Source organism: Delphinus delphis, chromosome 21 (assembly GCF_949987515.2).
Source record: "Delphinus delphis chromosome 21, mDelDel1.2, whole genome shotgun sequence".
In the NCBI taxonomy this organism is placed as follows: Eukaryota; Metazoa; Chordata; class Mammalia; order Artiodactyla; family Delphinidae; genus Delphinus; species Delphinus delphis.
In genome coordinates this window covers 12,315,378-12,340,111 of record NC_082703.1, presented here as the reverse complement: position 1 = coordinate 12,340,111, position 24,734 = coordinate 12,315,378, and the positions used below count along the sequence as shown (strand labels likewise).

The 24,734-nt window shown below is 39.3% G+C and overlaps 1 protein-coding gene and 1 pseudogene across 5 annotated transcripts in view; one reads left to right on the top strand and one right to left on the bottom strand.

Moving 5' to 3' along the window:
• RBPMS (RNA binding protein, mRNA processing factor) overlaps positions 1–24,734 on the top strand; it is a 186,377-nt gene that overhangs the window by 83,724 nt on the left and 77,919 nt on the right. For all 5 annotated transcript variants that reach the window (XM_060001116.1, XM_060001115.1, XM_060001114.1 and 2 more), the window contains one exon: positions 834–896. In XM_060001116.1, the coding sequence (XP_059857099.1) occupies positions 834–896 (63 nt within the window). The remainder of the gene's footprint in view (positions 1–833; positions 897–24,734) is intronic.
• On the bottom strand, positions 7,983–10,220 carry LOC132417769 (geranylgeranyl pyrophosphate synthase pseudogene; annotated as a pseudogene).

Sequence of the window (24,734 nt, the reverse complement as noted above, 5' to 3'; positions counted from 1 at the left end):
CCCTTAATAACCGCAGGCAGAGTCTCAGGTCTAGAATGGAGCATAAAAGGTACAGAATGGAGGTAGTAACCAATGACCCTGATAGTTTCTGCAAGTGTCTTGAAAATTTGTAGCTATATGTGCTTTTTTTTTTTTAAATGCTGAGCAACCAGCATCCTCCCTCTGGGTCACTTTTCATCTCTCAATAAGGTATTCTCTGGTTCATCAGAGAATAAGCTATGTTGCAACCATCCTTCTGGACTGAAAGATACTGAGTCCAAAGGAATTGTGACCCCTCTCTTTAGTTGGAACAGTATGGTTTATACACCTAATTAAACACACAGCTTTTTAAAGGCATCCCTTGGGATTTGAGATTAAAATGTTCATGATATAATTTTGATCATGCAGTGAGAATACAGGGCTTTTATCATTGTGTCATTATATTCCTTGCACTTACAGTGTACCAAAAGGTGATTCGGTTCTCTTTCCATTTTAAAAGATGAAGAAACTGAGGTACAGTGAATTCAATTTAGGAAAGTAGAGCCTTTCCACCCAAGTTTTCCTCTGTTCCCTTGTTCACTGCTGCTCACCTTCCAGCCCCTTCTAGATTTTTTTTTATGATTCTCTAAATCTCCAGCTGTGCCCTTGAAGAACCACCCTCACAATCCCTTTGATTCATGTTAGAAATTTGGCTAAGCCACTGAGTCATGATTCTTCTGGACTGGCTTTCTTGTTTCTACCCATTGCCTGTGGTGATTTCTGTATCTTAGCTCTTCAGTTTGATATCACCTTTGACCCAGAAAAATAGACATCCCCAGATATTGTTTACTTCATATTTCTTTTTCTTTCCTTAGCCCGTAGGTTTTGTCAGTTTTGACAGTCGCTCAGAAGCAGAAGCTGCAAAGAATGCTTTGAATGTAAGTACTGATGATGTTAATCTTTGGGGGCTTCCTTATGAGGTGGTAGGAAGTAATAGAACCTCTTTGGACAGGAAATCCAATGGAAGGAGTAGGACTGCTCGATCTAACAGCAAGGGATTAATTAATTAGCCCTCTAAAGAGATTTTTTCCTAAAATTGTGGTTAGATGTGCAAACTGTTAAGCCACACTTTGCTCTTCTGTAGCTTCGACTGTAATGCTCAAAATACCTGATGATGTGGGTCTCTATTCAGCCCAGTCACGTCCCATGGTAATGTACAGTTTAGTTTGGCCATCATTGTACTCTCAGTGGCTAAGCCTAAGTCAAGAATAGATGAAAATCTTGGCTTTCCTTAACACACGAGGTTTTTGTTTAAGGGATGTGGCTTAAAAAAACAAACAGATTTACAGGTTGTAGTCTTTATTCTGATTGATTAAAAACTTGCATATACTGCTTTCCCAGAAGACGGTCTGCATTGTGGTATAATAAAAGATAGTCAACTATAATTGAATAGAGATACCTGTATTTGGTCTGTAAGCATTTTGTAAGTAGGTTATTTTTTTTTTAGGTTCTGCTTATAAGCAATATCATATGATATTTGTCTTTCTCTGTCTGGCTTACTTAGTATGATATTCTCTAGGTCCACCCATGTTGCTGCAAATGGCATTATTTCATTCTTTTTTTATAGCTGAGTACTATTCCATTGTATATGTGTGTCACATCTTCTTTATCCATTCATCTGTCAGTGGACATTTAGGTTGTTTCCATGTCTTGACTATTATGAATAGCGCTTCTATGAACATGGGGGTACGTGTATCTTTTTGAATTATCGTTTTGTCCAGATATATGCCCAGGAGTGGGATTGCTGGGTCATATGGTAGCTCTATTTTTAGTTTTTTGAGGAACCTCCATACTGTTTTTCATAGTGGCTGTACCAATTTGCATTCCCCCCCAAGAGGCATCTTTCTAAATGCAGAAATATTCTGGGTCCTTCCAAATTGAAGTTTTCACCAGCTTCTTTTTCTTGTTCTTATAAAGGAAATAACAGCAGCTGAAGCTTGTTCACAGAATGGGCTTTCCATTGCCCTTCATTGTCTCTGCTCTGGGTAGAAACATGTCACTGACCCACTGTCTGAAAAACAGTAGGTTTTTACGGTGGGTTGTTTATAGTTTGATCTTTTTTAACAGAAGTTTATTTTTTAGATGTTTAAATGGTCATAGTCAAACTGTGTTTCCCTTGCCTTACTAGGCAGAGTGTAGCTAACATCATTTCACTTTTTCTTAGTACTGAGGGTTGTATCGTTACACACAACCGGTATTGAGACATGCAGTAACATTGTGATAGAGGTGTTTAAGCCCATTCCTGTGCCAGCTGGCCCCAGATCATCATGCTCTCTTGTCCTAAGGTCTGGTTTTAGGCTCAGTGTTTGTTGCTCATATATTAATAACGTGGGAAGAACTCCAAGGGAAACAGGTCTCGTTCTGTTCTATTCTGTGGACCTAAGAAGAGTAACTCTTAAGATTTACCTGTGGCGTATTATACCTGAGCTTTCTTCTGCTCAGAGGTTGGCTTGGGAGTTTAGAGCATCTATTAAGGTCCTGGGTCATCTCTTTCTCGATATTTTTAACTTTTATATAAAAGTATTAGAGGTTTTTGTACCTTAGAAACTGTCCTGTTTCAGTTAAGAGAACTGAGACCAGAGAGGATGGATGGCTCAGTCAGAAAGTACAGGTTTAGAGCTACAACTAGAAGGAAGCCTCCTGTGTCTTAGTTCTGTCTACTTTATGTAACTTTTTGCTGTTTGCTTGTTCCATGGAATGTTGCTGCAGTGACAGACTATTTAAATCACATTGTCTAGGACAAATGCCCACAGTAAAGTTTGGTACATGACCGTGGAGCAGGGTTTCTTCTCTCTGCAGAGAAAATGGGCCCATTCGGGATAATGTATTTAATTATGAAACCGACACATCTCTGTGACCCAACATGCTCTTTTCACGATCATTTTTTCTATCCTGGTGAATTAAAAACATCCGATGCTCATAGCCATTACAAAATTTTTTCCTCGTGTCATTCGTCCAGCTTCTCTTAAAAGCTTTTCCTCACATTCCTTTGGGGGAAAGTTCCATGTTGTAATGTTTGTTTTGTTCCACTATTGAGAAACGTAAGCCTCAGTCCAGTAAGTTCCTCTATATAGAGTAGTTCACAGTGTTATAAACCACTTGTCCATGTTTAGAGCTTCTCTTCTTATTGTTTCCCTGTCTTGGTTCCTGTCTGGTTCAGTTATTAGTATTAAGTCTTTTCCCAAAATGACTTTAAATTTTAAAATCCATTTATTTTCTTCCATTTTTGGAGTATGCTTTAGTCCGTTTGATAATTTTATGGAAAAACACGCTCAGATTGAATTAAGTGGTAACACTGAACTTTTATCAGGGTGTTCGTTAAATCTTCTAAAGTAAATACAGTATATTTTGGTTTTATAGCAAAAACTCTCAAATTAAGCTAAAAATAACCCAAACCCAGACTTCCCTTCAGGTTATCTGTGGTCCCATTAATCCATATGACTAGAAACCCCATCCATTCTTTAACCCGACAGCAAAACATCTAACCTATCCCTTACCCTTCACACACAGTTATAATTTCTATACCAGCGGTTTTCCATTTTCCATGCTAATGGAAGGGGGAGCTGATAATCCAAACCATCAAATTATTTTTAGGATTTGTTTATAATTTTGGAATGTAAATCAACTACAGTGATATTGACAGTTACAGTCTGGTTTAGTAAAAATCTGATTTGTGGAAATTTTAAGAAGAAACACACCCAGGGAGCAAGGCAGGCCTGGCAGTAAGGACCCTGAGCAGAGGTGGGAATAAGCCATCTCTGGCTCTTCCTGCCAACTGTGAAAACCCCAGTGTTGCCATTGTTGTGTAGCTGAAATCGTGTTTCCGTAAGTAAGAAAGACTGTGGTTAACACATGATATCTGCAGGCCTGCTTGTGTACACGTCCATGACAGGCTTTGTCTTACGTTGGTGTTTGAGATTCACTCATGTAAAGCATTTAAAAAGGTTACGTGTGGCCCGTTGAGTATATGTGCCATTTTGATTGATAGCCCTCCACCCCTAATTTTAAATAGTTGTTATTGGCCTAGGTTTTATCATAGGCTTTATTATAAGTTTATCAGAACTAAAGAAGGTGGATGCAAACTAGGTGCATTACTACAGATGCCTTCACAACTAAACATTGCTTAGGCTGTCACAATAATTTGCTTTACTCTCAGTCTAGACTCACTGATGTTAGTGATCTCCAGTTATCATGGCACCCTCAAGTCTATTGGGTTCTTTTATAAGTAGCTTTATTGAGCTATGACTCACCCGTTTAAGGTATTTAATTCAATGATTTGGGGTATGTTGTTATTTTTGAGTATATAAAACATATATAACCATTTGACATTTTAATGATTTTTTAAGTGTGTATACAGTTCAGTGGCATTAATACATTTACCATGTTGTGCAGCCATCCCCACTGTCTATTTCTATTTTTTCATCATCCCAAACAGAAACTTTGTAACCATGAACCAATACCTCCCTATTATTCCTTTCCTCTAGCCCCTGGTAACCTCTAATCTATATGCTCTCTCTATTAATTTGCCTATTTTAGCTATTGAAATATTTGTCCTTTTGTGTCTGGCTTCTTTCACTTAGCATGATGTTTTCATGATTAATCCATGTTGTAGCAGATATCAAAACATCGTTCCTTTTTATGGCTGAATAATATTCCATTGTATGGATAGTCCACATTTTGTTTATCTGTTCGTCTTATTGGTGGACACTTGGGTTGTTTCCACCTTTTGGCCGTTGAGAATAATGCTTCAGTGAACACTGGTGTACAAATACGGGTGAGTCCCTGGTTTTCAATTCCTTTGGGCATAAAGCTAGGAATGGAATTGCTAAGTCATACGGTATTTATGTTTTTAGCTTTCTGAGGAGCCTTCGAACTTTTCCATATTGGCTGTACCATTTTACATTCCCACCAAGCAATATATGGGAATTCCAATTTTCCCTGTGCTCACTAATACTTGTTGTTTTAAATTATAGCAATCCTACTAGGTGTGAAGTGGTAATTGGTTTCTGGATAAATACTTTTTGACTAATTTCAGTAGTAGATTTGATTTCTCTTGAAACCCCATATGCCTTAAAATATTGTTTCTTTTAATGGGGATTAGTAATGTTTCTTTTCTGTGACGGCAGTTCTGTGTAATAGAGTTGTGTTACCTTTAAACAGTTTACCTGTTCATAAAAGGAGGGAAAAACCCAACCCTTGGATGATTGGTTTAATAAGATAAGACTTGGGCTTTGTATTCTCTCTTATACATTATGCCAGGCATGAAGGAGGGAAAGGTGTTTTCTTAAGGTCTGAATAGACTTTGAATTAAAGAGAAAAAAGCAGTTTGGTTTTGAGGAAGAAAAAGGTGGCAGTCATCTTAAGAAGCAGAAAATGAAGAGGTCTTGAGGGTATATAGTGCTAAATTATTTCTTGGTTACTGAGGAGATATATTCAATAGTGTGAGGTAAAAAGAATTTTTAAAAACATCTTTAGTAGTTTGTAAGAAAGCATGCTGAAAAGGTACTTGGTAGTGTCACACGTTGAAAAAACCGACATAATCAGAAAAATATAGTTTTCTCCATCTCCATAAATTCCTGGCATTGAAGTAAACACTGTAGTTATTTATATCACAGTGATTCAGCCTTGTGCACAATTTGTTTTGTTGAATAGCTTGAGCTCTCCGAATAACTGAGTTTTAAAACACTTGTCTATAATAAATTCATTATTCCTATACCAGGTTTCTCATCTGCGAAATTAGGGGTATTACTCCCAGCAGTGTTAAAGGGAAATCACCAAGCAAAAACACTTGCAAATGTTCTAAATGTGAACCCGTACCATGAATATACTTTCTCAGGGAAAAGATGTAGCCATAAAGTCCTGGTACAAACTCTTGAGTACAGAGGAATACCAGGGTACTCGAGAACAGGTATTATTGGCCGCACAGAAACAGGAGTCTGGACTACAGTCTCGGGTTCCTGTAGGTTCTTCTGACAGTTTGTGCGCGTCAGGACTTTTTATTGTAATATTTGTACAGCTTGTGGGTTAGATGAATTATTTCCACTAAACAAAACTTTTCACATACACAAGCATCCAGATGGCTTGTCTCAGCTCCCTGTTCACCAGGCACCATGTCAATATGTTTCTTATCAGTTTTAAAAATTTCTCCCTAAATTTCTCTTAGCTCGAAGTAGTTGAAGAGGCCCAATTACTGTGATCCCAGCTGGGACTTTTGGATGGGAAATATGCAGGGCTGCCAGATGAGATCATGAGTCTGATCTAGTGTTTATCTGTTAAATCTGTTTATAACTGCTTACTCTTGACTTGCAGTTTTAAAGCAGCCATTTAATGTCACTGGGTTGGGGACTATGCCCGTGTCAGTCTAGGGCCGCCATAATGCAGGGTTGTTGGACTCTCCTCTTTTTCTCAACGACGGCGTGCACTTTGGGGCTTGACAAACAGCTTAATCTGCCTAGCCCCCCTCCAAGAAATTTGAAATAGCCACTTTTTTTTGCAGGGGAGGGAGTGCTGTGCTCTGTTCTTTCTTGCAATTTGGGGTTGTTATAAAATCTCTCAAGGATGGTACAGCACGTAATTTAAAAGTGGTTCTGAAAGAGCAAATGAAGGTGAACGTGAGGAATTTGCTGAATTCCCAATTAGAGTCTTTGCCTGAAGAAAAGTAGGTTATTTAGATCTATTAAGCATTCACATAGGAAAGTAGGAAATAAAATGTTGGTAAAAGCAATCCTGAGGAAGTTTGAAGAAGGAAAAGTAGCTGGAAGTGTTAGCATCATCCTTTCCCCAAGGAAATTCTCAGGAAGAAGCACAGGTTCTCACACGTAAACCGGTCTGTATTCTAATGACAAGTATATGTGGAGATCTCAAGTTTGCCCAGCTTTTCCCTAGGTAAAATAGTTCATCAGATATTACATGGCTGTGTGAAACTGCCCTCAGACTTTGCATTGTGGCCTTTCTTCAAGGATCTACTTGTTTAAACTTATCTAGACTCTCTTTATAAAATGCTATCTTGTATTGACTTTGCCCTTACTCCATGGTTCTTCAGGCATTTCGAAATGCTGAGAAGGTATTTGCTCCTGTTGTAAATGAAAGTAGGAAATACAGCTAGCGCTCGTGGTACCTGAAGTGCAAAGAATGAGTTATTTGCTAGGATTCCTGTCCGTAAGGAAGCCAAGCTAGTTTTAGAACCAAAGATCTTGCCTCCCTAGGCCGTGTACGTTACTGATCGTTCTGCAGTGCAGCACATTTTGGTGCCTTAAGTCGCTGTCTTTGTTGTAAAATTACTCTTCTACTCCTTAGTGAATGATCAAACCATCATAATGACAAGCGGCTATGGACCTCCCTTCAGCATTGGCTTTTATGTTTCTGGTTATCTACACAGATTTGAACTGTTGGTCCACAAAACTGAAACCCTTTGTCTTGCTCTGTAATTAGAATGCAATAGAACATTTTAAAGCCTTGGGGAGTAGGGTGGGACTTAACCCCCTTAAAGTGGAATAGGTTATCTTGACAGGGCATTTGTTAATTATTCTATTCTTATTTCCTTACACATATATACAGCATTTCTTTCTTTATCATTAAATGCAAACTTTTCTTGCTGTTTCAGTAGACTTTAGTACTTATTACATGGAAACATTTTTTAAAATGAGAGAACCGCAAATAGTCAAGGATTTTTTTGTACGTAAAAATAAGAAGAGGCAAGGAAAATAGAATAAATCCTTGTAGGATATGGAAAATAGATCTAATGCATTATAAACGTGGGAATAGGATAAGAAATAAAACAATTCTAGTGAACATTAGGCTAGTCTAGAGTCTTAAAAATAATAAAATCTGTCTAAAAAGGCTAATATTTATAAAAATAAACCATGAAATATATATATATATATATATATATATATATATATATATTTCTCCCCTCCGCCTCCCTGCCAAAGCTGAAGTCTTCTTTATTGACAGAATCAACAGAACACGCATGGCCGAGTTGGCCACAACGTCCCAACACAGCACATTCTAACATTCAAATTAGACTCATTTAAATGTGGCTCTTTTTGATTCCTTCACCTTGGTACTATGATGATTATCTGTACGCAGGGATTCTATATTGAAACCACCTCACTCACGTCACCACTATCACTCAGTTTTTGGAGACTAACAGCTTGGTCCAAATTTTAAAAAAGGTAATAGGCTAAAAGACAAAAAAATAAAGTCAACTAACCTATCAGGCCTAATCAAGAATGACTTAATATTATTCGTTCTCTTCTTTGAACATTTTCCTTAAGTGTTTTACTAGAGCTACTAGCTCAGGGTTCCCACCACATGCATCAGTTTGTTTATAGACTTTAGATTCAAGCTCTTTAAGAGTATTCCGAGTGTATTCAAAAGAACCTACGTTCTCAGAGAAAGATAATGTACACAGTATTTTTAAAGATCTACATTTTCGGTTCTCTGGCACAAGATATTGTGTACCTGGGTGCTTTCAAGCCTCGAGCAAATAGCATGAATAGTAGGGAATGAGAACTTTCCCTCTGTTAGATCTTCACAAAAGCTTTTGTTTTCACTATATTCTTTGGAGTGTAGATTAGCATAATCATCCCTGATTTGGAAAAAGAGCCCAAGTGTGTTCAGTAGTGGCTTTAAATCTTCTTTGTAATCAGAGAACAACTGCATGAGACCTACTGCTAATCCCAATAGTCCACCTGTCTTTTGCAACACCGTTGCTTTACATTCTTCTTCAGTGGGAGAAGTGTAGTCATCCCTGCAATAGATATCTAGACCTTGTCCCTGATGGAGTTCTAAAAGCTGGCGGGTAAAAAGCTTTACTGCATCTGGGTGATCAAGGGTTAAGACTTTCTCTAAGCCAAGAAGATAGACGTAATTGGCAGAATTGATGACAGATGGAATTCCATAGATGCTGTGTGCCACTGGAAAGCCACGTCGGAGTTTTGAGTTGTCCTCACTATCATCGAGGAGTAAACTGGCGACATTTCCGTCACTTCAATGATAATCTGTAGCTTGTCTTCTGGAACCTTTAGCCAATGATTAAATGCTTGTGAAAGTTTGGTTTTCACTTGTTTACCTGGTAACTGAAGTAAGTACTTGTAAGGTTCTAGAAGAATTCTTCGGGCTGTTTCTTGAGTATTCTTCATTGTTTTTTAATTTCAAAGCTGATGGTTCGAGGATGATATCACAACTTTCATGCTGGGGGTCCGGGAGTAGCAGTACCCAGCATCAACTTCCCACCTTATAGTTCAGAACAAGGCTCCCCCGGACGCCTGCATGAATCCCTCCCCTCACTTCACCATAGAACTCTCCTCCCTCCTCACCTGGCAGCAACGCCTCATTACTCGGTGCAAGAAAATGCACCATCCCATGAACTACATTTTTAAGACTAGAATTTCTCTTCTAAAAATGTAGTGATAAATTTCAGCAGAAAACAATTTGAGAAAAATTAAGGGGTATCTTGAGTAACCCTGACATTGCATAAAAGGATGTAAGTTTTTGTTTTCTAGCCATAGTGGACAAGTTATTTATTTATTTATCTATCTACCTACCTACCTACCTACACCGGGTCTTCGTTGCAGCACATGGGCTCTTTAGTTGTGGCTTGCAGGATCTTTAGTTGTGGCGTGCAGGATCTAGTTCCCTGGCAGGGCATCAAACCTGGGGCCCCTGCATTGGGAGCATGGAGTCTTACCCACTGGACCACCAGGGAAGTCCCTAAAGATTAATGTTTTAAAATTAAAAGATCCAGATAATTTCCCTGGAAAATACAGTTGGGTAGAAAATTCCTAGTGTAAACCATTTTAATCTATTTTATTCTTTATTTGCCTGACACAAGATATCACTCAAAAGTGAATGGATGAATAAATACACAGAACTTAAAGAGTATAGAAATGTATTATGGGAAATGAAAATAAGTTTAGATGGAAAAGAATTCACTCAAGCAGGAAGTTTATAACAAAGGAGCAAAAACAGGCAAAGTATAAAAGCGTTTCTGCACTTTCAAAAGTAGGAATAAAAATTAGAATTCACACATCATTATGGTATAATTTTAAAATTTTTATTGGGGTATAGTTGATTTACAATGTTGTGTTAGTTTCTGCAGTAAAGCAAAGTGAATCAGTTATACATATACATATATCCACTCTTTTTTCAATTCTTTTCCCATATAGGCCATTACAGAGTATTGAGTAGAGTTTCCTGTGCTGTACAGTAGGTCCTTATTAGTTATCTATTTTATATATCATAGTGTGTACATGTCAATTCCAATCTCCCAATTTATCCCTCCCCCCTCCCCCCGGTAACTATAGCTTTGTTATCTACATCTGTGACTATTTCTGTTTTGTAAAAAGGTTCATTTGTACCATTTTTAAAGATTCCACATATAAGCGATATCATATGATATTTGTCTTTGTCTGACGTACTTCACTCAGTATGACCATCTCTAGTTCCATCCATGTCGTTGCAAACAGCATTATTTCATTCTTTTTAATGGCCGAGTAATATTCCATTGTCTATATGTACTGCATCTTCTTTATCCACTCCTCCGTTGCTGGATACTTAGGTTGCCTCCATGTCTTGGGTATTATAAATAGTGCTGCAGTGAACATTGGGGTATGTGTATCTTTTTAAATTATGGTTTTCTTCAGATATATGCCCAGGAGTGGGATTGCTGGATCATATGGTAGCTCTATTTTTAGATTTTTAAGTCACCTCCATACTGTTCTCCATAGTGGCTGGTACTAATGTACATTCCCACCAACAGTGTAGGAGGGTTCCCTTTTCTCCACACCCTTTCCTGCATTTATTGTTTGTAGACTTTTTTGACGATGACCATTCTGACCAGTGTGAGGTGATACCTCATTGTAGTTTTGTTTTTCATTTCTTTAACTCTTAGCGATGTTGAGCATCTTTTCATGTGCCTCTCAGCCATCAGTATGTCTTCTTTGGAGAAATATCTATTTAGATCTTCTGCTCATTTTTTGATTGGGGTGTTTGTTTTTTTGATATTGAGCTGCATGAGTTCTTTATATATTTTGGAGGTTAATCCCTTGTTGGTTGCTTCGTTTGCAAATATTTTCTCCCATTCTGTGGGTTGTCTTTTCCTTTTGTTTATGGGTTCCTTTGCTGTGCAAAAGCTTTTAAGTTTCATTAGGTCCCATTTGTTTATTTTTGTTTTTATTTTCATTAGCCCAGGAGGTGGATCAAAAAAGATCTTGCTGCAGTTTATGTCAGAGAATGTTCTGCCTATGTTTTCCTCTAAGAATTTTATAGTATTGGTCTTACATTTGGGTCTTTAATCCATTTTGAGTTTATTTTTGTGTGTGGTGTCAGAGAATGTTCTAATTTCATTCATTTATGTGTAGCTGTCCAGTTTTCCCAGCACCACTTATTGAAGAGACTGTCTTTTCTGCATTGTATATTCTTGCCTTCTTTGTCATAGATTAGGTGACCATAGGCGAATGGGTTGATCTCTGGACTTTCTATCCTGTTCCATTGATCTATATTTCTGTTTTTGTGCCAGTCCCGTACTGTTTTGACTCCTGTAGCTTTGTAGTATAGTCTGAAGTCAGGGAGTCTGATTGCTCCAGCTCTATTTTTCTGTCTTAAGATTGCTTTGGCTATTCAGGGTCTTTTGTGTTTCCATACAAATTGTAAAATTTTTTGTTCTAATTTTGTGGAAAATGCTATTGGTAATTTGGTAGGGATTGCATTGAATCTGTAGATTGCCTTGGGTGCTATGGTCATTTTGGCAATATTGATTCTTCCAATCCAAGAACATGGTATATCTCTCCATCTTTTTGTGTCATCTTTGATTTCTTTCACCAGTATCTTACAGTGTTCTGAGTACAGGTCTTTTGCCTCCTTAGGTAGGTTTATTCCTAGGTATTTTTTTCTTTTTTGATGCGACGGTAAATGGGATTGTTACACTAATTTTTCATAGAATTTTGGTATTCATTTAGAAGGCCAATGTAATGTGCAAATAAAGGAAAATTGAATAGAAGGTGGAAAAAGACTGTTCACGGTTACAGGTCATAGATACACCTCAATGAAAAAAGCAAACAGCCGCATTATGAAAGAGAATCTGCCTGTTTTCCACATCTTAGAATGCTGAATAAAGGAGAAACGGAAAATCTTTTATATAGGCTTAGAAAAGTCCACGGCAAGATGTTGATCTTTGCCAGCCTCCACTGTCTTCTTGGTTTATCTGTGGGACCTTTCACCAAATTCTAAAAACATACTTAACACAACCCTAAGAATGAATTCTAATTCACTGATATTAAAAGTATGGTGTGTATTTGATTTATTAGGGTGTTTTTTTGTATTTGTGCATAACATTAAATGTATACCTGTGAAAAAGTACTGAATCTCTAAATTGCAGCTAAGGGGAGGGCAAGGAAAGTGTGTCTTCTTGGTAACCACTTATCATGTCTGAGGGGCTTTCTGGTCAAAAGCAGTGTAATAAATAAAGGTGTCAGTCAGACTGACCTGGCTCACATCCAGATTTTGCCACTTACTAATCCAAAGTTGTTTTCTCCCGTTAAGACTGACAGTACCTATCACAAAAGGTGAGAGGATCAAATTAAATGAGATAGGTATTTTTAAAGCCATAGAACTCAGTAAATGGTAAAAATTCTGATAATTGATGGTGATGATGACTTACACAAGGAACTGGTTTTAATTCCTTAGGTCCCCTTTTCTACAGACTGATTTAAAAATAATTTCTGTAGAATCCCAAATTCTCCTGGGTTCAGAGTACTTTTAAACATCGATTTGTATTATAGTATGATTAATGAAGTAGATTCATCAGTCCTTCCTTGGAGTTTTTTAGGGAAGAGAGTGCAGAGTAACAGTGTTGTCCTTAATGTTCTCACGTCTTCAAAATATTGTGAGCCCAACAAGCACACTCTCATCTCCCTTTTATCCTATTAAGCTAACCATGCTTGTCTTTCTCCATTTCCGGTTCCAGTTGAATCTGTTGCAAACCAAAGAACCCCACCTTAATTCTGTATAAACTAATTTATTTAACAGCCAGTGAGATTCTTTAAAGTTTTTTTGTCTAGGCAGCCTATTAGAGAGGGAGAAATTCAGCCTCTGCCTTGTCAGATCACCAGTAAGCGGCCTTGAGGTGATGCATGGAAGTGGAGGAAGAGTGCGGATTAAAGTTGCTCAGAGGCGAGATCTGTTTTGACGCTTTATTTTGGATCCCCGTGCAGCACAGGAAGTACTTTGCAGTGAACTTCCGAAGTTTGGACTTCACTGTTTACATTCTTTTCAACCAACTCTTGCTTAAGCCCCAAATTCTTGGTTGGAAAGAGCTCACAAGCCATTTGATGGTCTAAGCAAGAGTTTTTTTAAAAAACAAGTTTAAGGAGCAAATGCTACCGTCCTTTTTTAATTTCTATATTTTTGCTGTATTCATCAGAGAACAGATTTCCCACCCACGGATCGATTTATCTGTAATGGTGTTAATAAGTGACTTTGAGGACCAAATAAGTAACTTATTGGTAAAGTTGGCACTCATTTTTATCCTCAGTAAAGTTGAGGATATAACATCATTGACTTTTAAAAATACTTTTAATCTTTAAATATAATGAAACCTTTCCTCTCTAAGGACTTGTCATTATCCCGATGTGTAGCTTAAAAATCAATAGCTAGGATGTACATGTTTCGCCTCCTCTCAGTATTTAACTTTAAGATTACCCTAAATATGGTTATACACGCGCAGTGTGGGAGAGTCCTCTGGATCCTATTGGGATGAGGGATGTTCACTGCTGACAAACTGGAAAGCAGAAACAGGGCTGTAAAAATATACTTGGGGTGTATTGTGGGCTGTGTCTGATCTTTTTTTTTTTTTTTTTTTTTGGGCTTTCTCTAGTTGCAGCGAGCAGGGGCTACTCTTCGTGGCATTGCATGGGCTTCTCATTGCAGTGGCTTCTCTTGCTTCGGAGCACAGGCTCTAGGCGCGCGGGTTCAGTAGTTGTGGCGCATGGGCTTAGTTGCTTCACGGCATGTGGGATCTTCCTGGACCAGGGCTTGAACCCGTGTCCCCTGCATTAGCAGGTGGATTCTTAACCACTGCACCACCAGGGAAGCCCTGTGTCTGATCTTTAAATGGAAGTCTTTTCAAAATGATTTTGGAACGTTTAGGCAACTGTCTTTTTTCAGTTATAGGGTTTGTTTATATCAGCACTGTTCTCCCCTCTTCCCTCCTTTTTTCTCCTACACCAGCCACTAATAAAGACTCAAAGGAAACTTTGCAGAATGATGTTTAAAGCACATACAGAAAGTTAAGGTGGGTGCTCAAATGATCTAATACACACTTTAGGTGAACCTGAAAGAAGAGTGTGTTAAATACATTCTCTTTTTCTGCCTACCTCACAAGTAGGACTTATTCTTCATATGCTTTTCTACGTAGGCACAGAAATAGTTGGTTTTTATAATTCTGAGACTGTTTACTTTGCAGAGTGTTAATCATTCAGGGTATCTCAGAGTTCAGAAAGTACTTTAATAACACACAAACACACATATATCCACTGTCTTATTTTTCCTGGCATGCACCTGATACGTGTTAGGCGCGGAAGCAGGTTGGTTTGTTCTTTTCATTAATTAGAAAATTAGTGTGTAATTAGTATGATTATTCTTTGCCTTGAAGAGCTACCACCACCACTAAACTCTGGTCTCAACACCAGTAACCTTTTTATCTTTAAAGTACTAAGTCATCTATTAATGATACATTGGATGTGGAATTAGTAAGCATTTAGAGACACCTCCTTTCTCAGTTTAATTCTGGGTTTTGTGATTTCCTCAAGCTGTATGAACACATGTGTGGCCATCACTAGGAAAAGAGATTTAAGCTTTTTTTTTTTTTTTTTTTTTTTTTGGTGGTACGCAGGCCTCTCACTGTCGTGGCCTCTCCCATTGCGGAGCACAGGCTCCGGACGCGCAGGCCCAGCGGCCATGGCTCACGGGCCCAGCCGCTCCGCGGCATGTGGGATCTTCCCGGACCGGGGCATGAACCCACGTCCCCTGCATCGGCAGGCGGACTCTCAACCACTGTGCCACCAGGGAAGCCCTAAGCTTTTTTTTTAATAGTTGTAATTGATAGGAATTTGAACATAAACACCCTTGCTTTTTCATCAAATATACTATGTGACCAACTGTGTATATTTTCTAGACTGGCTGGTGTAGAAATATAGACTATGGCTAGCAATAGAGTGTGATTTCTTTTGTTAGTTTTATTGTTTAGTTTTCTTTTTTCTTCAGTGCCACACTCGCTGATTTAAGCTCACAATCTGGGCTTTACAGAGACAAACTACATACCCTAGAAATCATTTACACTGGCACAGCACGGTTTATCCCTTACATTTCTTCAGGCTGTCTCTTTAATCCCTGAAATTCTTGCTGTGACAGCCATAAGGTTGTGGACAAGTACAGGGAAGTACCTGGTTGAGGCAGAACCTCTTTGTTGATTTCTCAAATAAGTTAACCTCAAAATTCTGAGGTTCCCCTGGTGTTCAGTGGGGCAACAGACATCGGACTAGATGTCACAGACCAACATTAAGCAGATGTGGACCATCAAAAGTTTGTCAGTAGGTTTGCCCCATATCGCCTCAAGATCTTCTCAAACACTTAAATGAAAACCATTGCCTAGAATCTGCTTTCTTTTAAGCTTTCATTGTGAGTGCTATTTGAGTGCCGTCATTCGGCAGATAGCAGGAGTGAAAGGCGGTCATTCAGCTATTACCTTTAACCCCAGGGGAAAGAGGAGATGCTCATGGTTGTAGTCTCTGTCCCAACAATGAGGTAGGAGAGAAAGAGGCTTGAGGACTAGACAGTAAAAGGGACTGCTGGCAGCACAAGTCACATTTGGCATTTGTGGGTTAAGGATTCCAAGAGACGCCTTTGTCCCTACCAGAACAGTTGACCCCCTGTTTACCTTCAGAGTCCTCAGGGTAAAAACGTTAACGTCGAGATTCTTGAATGAAAGAATACTATGTGCACTCTGTCCTATGTTTCTTTCCGTGTAATATTATCTATTTCAAAGTGTTGCTGTAAAATACTGCTTTAACGGGTAACTGACTGTGCGTGAAGTGGAGACATCCTCTTCCTAACATTGTCAGGGCCCAGCTCCCTCAGTCATCCTTTTCAGGACAGTTTGAGAGCATAGTGGCAGAAGTTCAAACGATCATGCCCTCTCGACCCTGTGGAAAATAAACTCCGTTTGACTCTGATTCTCTTGACATGTTCAAGATGGAGTTTATAGCTTCTTCAAAGGCCCTGTCATGACTTTATAGTTGTCCTATACAAAGCAGATTCTTCCCGGGCATGGTTACGTACACAGGGGGTGGCTGCCTAACAGAAAGTGTGCTTTAGTGGAAAAGAAAGGCATTGAGCTGTCTCCGTATCAAGTCACCAGATATGGAGACCCAGGTATCTCCGAAATAGGTACTTTACCTAATTCTCCTCCATAGTGGATCCCGTCTCTGGAGTTACCAGCCAGTCTCCCAAGAGCTACTCAGACTGTGAGAACATCGCAATAGAAATGGGCAAGAGAAGCAGGACACACGTCTGTTCCCTGTGGGGGAGATGAAACCAGGTAGAATAAAAGAATTCTTTGAACCTGTACAGCACCATCTCCTCAAAACAGCAGCTCAGGTATCCCGCTTTCTGCAGTTGGAGGAAACCTCATAGTTGAGCGTGAATCACATCCTTCTCTTTTCCAAGTGGTAGAAGCACCTTTCCAGAAAGTCCAAAAGCGAAGAAACCCCTATGAGTCCACGTTAGGAAGAACAGCTCTTTAGCTGGCCACAGGAATGTTTCATAGGCCAGCATTAATCTAACCATTTTTTCTTACAATCAACCCTATGAGGTACGGACTGTTATTCCCAGTTTACAGATGAGGAAACTGAGGCACAGAAAAAGGTTAAATAAACATACCCAGGATCGGTGGTGGAGGTAGATAGGAATGCCCACACAATTGCCACATTTTAAGCCTCTTTTTGGGGGGGAGGTTCTACCTAAAATTGGTTGTGCCCTTGAGTGGGGTATCTCCTTTATAATTGTCACTTTAATTCACTGCCACTGATGGTACCTCTGGAGAACCTGTTTTCTTGCTTCTTTCACCAGTAATTGGAAGGGGATCCACCAAGACCATTTTCTTTTTGTTTTTTTCTAGTCCTTCTGGATTAGGGGAGTGGGGTGGTCAGAAACAGAGTTTCCCTCATTTTGTTCTTGGGTCAGATCTGTCCCAACGGTAACCACTTTGTAGGTTTTACCTTAAGAGTGTGGCTTAGTGTGGCGAGGGTATGAATTTGAGGTCTACAGTTTGTTCACATGAAAATGAAGCCCCTTGGAAGTGTATTTTAAAAGTGGCCGCGTCACTAAGAAATATAAAAATTCTTTTATTCCAGGCTCAGGTTGGCTAGTGAGGAATGAGAATGGGTTTCTCTATCACAGCCAGGCTGATTCCATTATAACACTCACCTGAGCTTGCTCCACAGTATTATTGGAGGAGGAATTACATAGGCTTCAAATCAGGGGTAAGCCTCTGGAGACATTTTAGGGTAGACGTGGATATTCCTTTCACTAAAAATTTCCAAACAAGATAAAGTTACATTGCATTTTATGGAACATCTACGAATTTTTTTTTAATTCAAGGGGTTAAAAACGAGGGGCTATAAGACATCTAGAAACCTACTTATTGGAAGACTTTTAAATTAGTCAGTGGAGCAGGAATTGTACCTGGACTTATAGCCCAGCTCCAACTCACATAGCCACATAAGCCCAGAGAGCCCTTTGGAAAGGGGTCTCTGTGTTAAAGTATGATCTAGATATGTTCCCAATGGAGAGGGACACCTTCTTTCCAAATGACTCTGCTTAGGCGAGGAGGAGTGAGTAGTAAATCAGATTATTCTAGGTAAATCCAGGGCAAGCATTCTGAGGTAGTTGGATTAAGAAAAAGAACAAGGCGTAATTGGTCTGATAGTTTCTCAACGGACAATGACCCAGTAGCACAAGCTGTTGTATTAACAGTACTGATATTTCTGCAAGCAATGCCCTTATTTAGGAATAACATGAAATATGGTTTACATCTGATGGATTCTTCTCCTCACTCGTTCATTTTCTGTTGGAACTCACGTCTATCTAAATTTTAGCACAGTGGAAACTGAACAACAACCTCCATTATTATGTGAAAATAATGTAGTCTTTGGAATATAAGGAACTTCACAGAGCTGTAATGTACACACACGATCAACAGGAATGAAAATTAAACTCCGATCTTTATCCTACCAGTAGTTAACTGGGAATTTAGGCAGATTACGTGACTTTTCTCCATGTTCATTTCTTCACGTATGTTGGGGAGCATACGGCACTTTGGATGAGGCAGTTCTTATATCGTATGGGACTACCCTGCCCGTTGTAGGAGTTTAACATCCTTATTATTTTCTGCCCACTGAATGTTCTCATACATTTCCAAATATCCCTCAGGAGTGTGCAGGATAGTGGGGGTAGGAGACAGGTGCAGTGAGGAACACTACACATGGTTGAAAACTACTAGGTTAGGAGGTCCCCCCCAATTTTCTTTTCTTATCTTCTCTTTATTTATAACATACAGCTCTTCCCTGAACTTCCCTCCACACTGCTGTCTGTGAATGAGCCCCATCCACTCCATAGTAACAGGTTACCCAGGTGTGTGTTTCTATTTGGCCTGTCATTGAGCCATTTTAAGGCCCTGACTGAATGTAACAGTTGTTTTCAGAATCCTGGGGAAACGTCTGCATGTACCTCGCCTAGAGTCTGTTTCTAATTCTATTGAACGTTTTATGCTGCCTTTAGAAGAGAAAGCTGAATGTATTCAGAAAACTGTAAATATATTTTTTGGTCCCCTGAGACGTCAGAATATCTCTGAAGTACGTATTTACTTCCTCTGAGCTTCTGATGGAAGTGACATGTCTATCAATAATTTTCAGAAAACAGTTAATATTTCCAACTTCTTTTTAACTCTAAAAGGTAAATGTTGATTCTTTCGGCTTCATTCCCTTTTATATGTTGAATGATTTGTGGCCCCCAGGTTATTTCCTTTCCTTGTGACCAAAATGCTGTTTGAAAATAGAAGGCTTTTATTTTCACTCCTCTTTACAAAATGTTTTAAAATTTAACAAGCATAGAGAAATGGACATCGAAGCCACATTGAGACGCCACTTCACACCTACTAGGATGGCGAAGATAAAGACAAGCAATAACAGGCATTGGTGAGGATGTGAAAAAATTGGGATCCTCATACACTGATAGTCGGATTGAAATGGTATAGCTCCTTCAGAAAACAGTTTCACAGTTCTTCAAAAAAGTTAACATAGGGGCTTCCCTGGTGGCGCAGTGGTTGAGAGTCCGCCTGCCGATGCAGGGGACGTGGGTTCGTGCCCCGGTCCGGGAGGATCCCACATGCCGCGGAGCGGTTGGGCCCGTGAGTCATGGCCGGTGAGCCTGCGCGTCCGGAGCCTGTGCTCCGCAACAGGAGAGGCCACAGCAGTGAGAGGCCCACGTACCACACACACACAAAAAAGTTAACATAGAGTTACTATATGCTGCAGCAGTTCTTCTAGAGAATTGAAAACATATATCCACACAAAAACGTGTACACAGTGTTCATAGCAGCCAAAAAAGTGACAACAACCCAATGTCCAACTGATGAAAGGATAAACACAATGTGGTATGTTTGTACAGTAGAATATTATTCAGCAGTAAACAGTGGATGAACCTTGGAAACATTCTGATTAAAAGAAACCAGTGTGACAAAAGACCTCATGTTGTATGATTCCGTTTATAGGAAATATCCAACATGAATAGGTACTTTCTCAGAGACTGAAAGTAGATTAGTGGTTGGGGGAGGGGAGTGAGTGAAGAGGGAGAGGGAGGAATGAGCAGTGAGTGCGAATGGGTGCAGTTTCCTTCTGGGGTGATGAAAACGTTCCAAAGATGTATTGTGGTGATGGTTGCACAACTCTGTGACTACTAAAAATCATGACATTTAATGCAAAAGAGTGAATTTTATGGTATGTGAATTATTTTTAGTAACAGCTGTATGAAGTATATCTATAATAGCAGAAACTATTCCAGAAACTTTAAAAATAAGAGCGTTGAATTTTTAGTTAAGTCAACGTTAAATAGAAACTTAAGTCATAAATGAGACCTCAGTGTTTGGTCACTTAGCAAGAAAGGACTTAAATACATTTTTGTGCTTGAATGAAAAATCTTTTGAATGTAGCATAGTGTAATTGTTCCATCTCCAACCTCTGAATACCTTGCCTGTATCTTCTCCCACATACTATTATGACTGGAAATCTTTTGAGTACAATGCGTACAAGAATAAGTCATAAGAATCATTTTCTCTCATTTATTTGTTAGCTTGTTCTAGTCAGCAGTAGGGGAAGGAAGTAATTTATTAGCTTGTCCTAGTCAACTGAAGTGGAGGGAACTGGTGTTGGAGCGCTAAGGGTTAGTTTATGAGGACGCCATCTTGGTTTCTCAGTTGCTGAGAAACTCGGTAGTTGTTTAGTAAAGCTCAACCAAGTCATGATCTCAGTGAGTTGGAATATAAGTGCTTTGCAAAATCCCCACAGCCTCAGTAGAGTATGCCTTTCTCTTTAGTTACTCCTGAGAACTGAGTTAATTCTTCCCTCCCTATGGATCTTGTTTTGTGTACTACTGTTTACAGAAATCAGCAGTGTTGGTTCAACTTTTCTGTTGAATGCTTGATGATTCTGATAATTTAGAAGGAAATCACTTTACCACCCCACCCGCTAATCCCACTATGCTCTCTGATTTCTTCTGCCTTGTAGGACGATAATCACGCCTCAGTAATAGAAAGGTCAGTGAGCACCAGGTATATCAGCTACCACCTGGTGGAGCTCCGAGTCTTGGTGGTTTTGACAGCAGTTTTTGAAGCAGCCCTGGAGATTTACCAGGGTCTCTGAGTAAACCTGAAGAGGCATATCAGAACTCCAGCCCTCAGATGACCTGGGCTTTAGTACCAGAAACGGAGATAAGGCGGGTGGTGTGGAGCAGGGAGATAGGATCCAGGTACTGAGATTATTACAAGATCAGAGGGGTATGAGTACTAAGTTTGACCTTGATTTGAGCTCCTTATTTCCTGGACACAAGATGGGGTGTTTCATTAACCTCATCTGTAAAGGTTAAAGGAAGTCCTGAAGGCTAGGGAAGAACCGAGCAGATTATTACAAAAGAAGTACTAGGATTTTCCTACACCGGGATACTGTTGTACAACGTACATAGTTTCTGGTGACAAATGACTCTCATTCTGTATTAGAAAGTCCGAATGAATTGGTTAAAACCTATAACCTGAACGAGGAACATTATTTCTCCCCTTCAGCACAGACACCTGGCTGGGCAGGGCTTTCTGGATACTCCACATTCCCTACAGCAGCAGTGGGTATTCATTTGGGTTGGGTTGGGGTATAGACTAAAGGGCAGTAAGAAGCTTATTAGACTCAATGAGGAATCTCAGCAATCATGAAGTTGACTCTTAGGAGATTGCTGCTACTTCACTATTTTTATTCTACACACAAGAAGGTAGTTTTATCTGGTTCAATACCGAAGCCTCAGATCCACTGGATTACTGGGTCAGAATGGGGTGTGTGTGTGAAACACCAGGAGATTCTGATAGGAAATGACCTTAGCTCTAGAAGAAATGGGTCACTTGCGGGTGTGTCTCAGAGGAGAGCAGAGTCCACCTGCGGTGGAGTGAACAGTAGGGGCAACCTGTTGCTTTCCAGTAGAGTTTCATGTAATTCACCCGAATGGAATAGTATTCTAAACATTTGAATTTGCGCATATCGGGACACTGTAAAGGCGATTGGCCCAGGACTCAACAGGAAAAGCCTGGGCATCAACCCAGGTTCATTCAGGCCTCGAACTTAACTGAACCTTTATAGCAATATTTATTACAGCAATTTTAGCCCCAGTTGTCTTTACCCCTTCCCCCCCCCCTTTTTTTAACATTTCGACATTTCAATTAGAAATTGAAAATTAATTAAAAAATTAAGTTCAATAAACAACATTGAAAACCTTGGTTATTTAGAGACTTCCTTCAAAAGATTGGGTGTCTCAGGAAGTCACAGCAGGTTGGGGGGATGTTAAAATTCTGAGTCCTCAGCCTTTTAGGCAACATACGTAAAATTATTCAGAAATTCATAACCAGAAATTTAGAAATGGGTAAAAATGAGTGGGTTGATGAATCAACTTTAACTTTTCAAGTGGTAAAACAGTTTTACCTGCTATGAATATACAGAGAGAGAGAAAGTGAAGACAACAGAATGCGGGGAGACCCCAAACAATTCAGATACAGACAAATGAATCTATTTCAAGTGAATAATACAACCACGGTGAAGTTGGGAAGAATGGGGAGAGCTGACCCCAATAATTCTTGAATGTACATATCGGTTATATACTTTCAGGCCTAAGACAAAAAGAACTATATATACTGAACTGTAGTTAATAGGTTTCCTTTTTATGTTGCTATTGTTTAGCGATTATGAAACTTCATTCCCGTGTTGAGCGAATAAGTAAATGTATAGTGGATGATGAGAGCTAGGATTCAGAAGGAGTTATTGATACAAATGTGGAGAGGGAAGGCTAGAATTAACCTAATGGTGTTGGATTGGAATTGGAGGTATCAGTACTAACTTATGTTTTTGATATATCTAAATAGATGCAGAGAAATAGATACGGATGTGAAAGCATGTGTGTGTTTCCGTATAAATCTGGGACAATTTGAGCACCGAAACAAATAATAGTAATAAATTATAAATCATAAAATAAGGTATGGATCGTACTGATGTGTGAGTGAATGAATGAACAAACGAATGTAGAAAGGAATAAATAATAAACAGGGCCAAAGGGTAAGCTTTTCCTTAGAGTAGAAGACCAATGAATATGAAAGCAATGATAGGATTAGAAAAAATCACTATTTGGCAATCACAACAGTAAAGATTGCTTCAGGTAAGAATTATCAATAGATGTTAAAACAATAGATCAATAGATGTTAAAATTTGAGAAACAGAATATTTAGTCTCAAAGTTATCTCCCTATGAGATACTTATTAGTTAAAAAGAGAAAAAATAGTAACCTCACAGTGGAGAAACTTGGCAAGTGATCAAAGTTATTATCACTAGTAATGAGACAAAAACGACATCATGTGTCTCCTGATACGATGCACTGAGAATGACACTTCTGTGATACTCCTGCCAAAAATGTATAACCTTAATTTAATCAAGAAACAAATCAGATAAACCCAAACTGAGGGACAGTCTACAAAAAAAATAGCCTGTACTCTTCCAAAATGTCAAGGTCACGGAAGACAAGGACTGAGGGAAATATTCTGGGAGACTAAAGAGATGACAACTAAATGCTATGTATGCCTCTGGATTAGATCCTGAATCAGCAGCACAAAGAGATGTCCTTGCTTTTAGGAAGCCAAACTGTAGAGGGTAAAGGGTATATAGTGCTTTCAACATATTCTTAAAACAGTTCAGGGAGGACAAAGGTGTATGGGGAAATCTAGGCAAAGGGTACACAGGAATTCTTTGTACTATGTGTGCAACTCTTCCATAAATATGAAATTATTTCAAAGTAAGTATTTTTTAAGAACTAAGCAGAAAGCACCAGCATATCTGGTTGAGTGCTGTCTGCCAGGATATCTGTTACTGTTAGTTATGCTCTGGCTCTGCTGCGCTCCACAGGAACCCTTTTATTCCCGCTCTCTCCCTCTTCTTTCTTCTTTAACCTGTGTCAGATCCTGTAAATTATAACTTTATAAATTATACATATTTGTAATAAATTCAAACGATACAAAATCATACAGACTAGAAATCCCCTCCCCACCCTGACATTGCCACCAAAGTTACCACTATTAACGGGGTGGTTGTCCCGTTGTAAACATTCCTGGGTTCACACACTCGTACATACACAAAGCCTCCTCCTTCTAAGGCTACTAAACATTGTTGAGCATCTTTTTCTTTTTTAAACCTCATATTGCCATGACATCTTTCTCAGTAAATATATATATTTTTGCCTCATTCTTTCCCTTTTTTCCCCCTCTAAATGAATGCTTCCTTTGTCTCTAAAACTAGTTGTCAAGGGCTGATAAACCCACTTACTTTAATGGTAGAACCATTTGTAAAGACACTGGGCTATAGCTCACAGATTTGAAGGATGTACCAAATAAACCAGACTCCATCCGGCATTAGGACAGCACTGAAGACCTCAGTGACAGGAGTTTAGAGACCTTTTCTCTAGTGGGAGACTGTTAGGGTAACTCAGCTCCAGCCACCTCCATTTTCTGTATTTTTATACTCAAGGTTGAAATCCTCAGGAGAAAAAACATGTTTGGTCACTGATGGCCACATCTGTCTGTCCCTTAACTAGTCAGCTGTCACTAGGGGAGTGAGGGCACAGAACCTGGATGTTGGCCTCTGGGCGCTTCCCAGAAAAGAGCCAGCAGAGCAGTTATCCCAATCAACCTCTTTCCAGGGCTGTTTGAACTGCTTCGCCTCTGGTGTGTTCCAGTCTGTTTAAGTCCAGCTGCCCTTCCACCACTAGAGTTATCCTCCACTGCAGTGATTCTCAGATGTGGTCCCTACACAAGCAGTGTCAGCATGCCTGGCAACTTGTTACAAATGCAGATTCTCAAGTCCCAT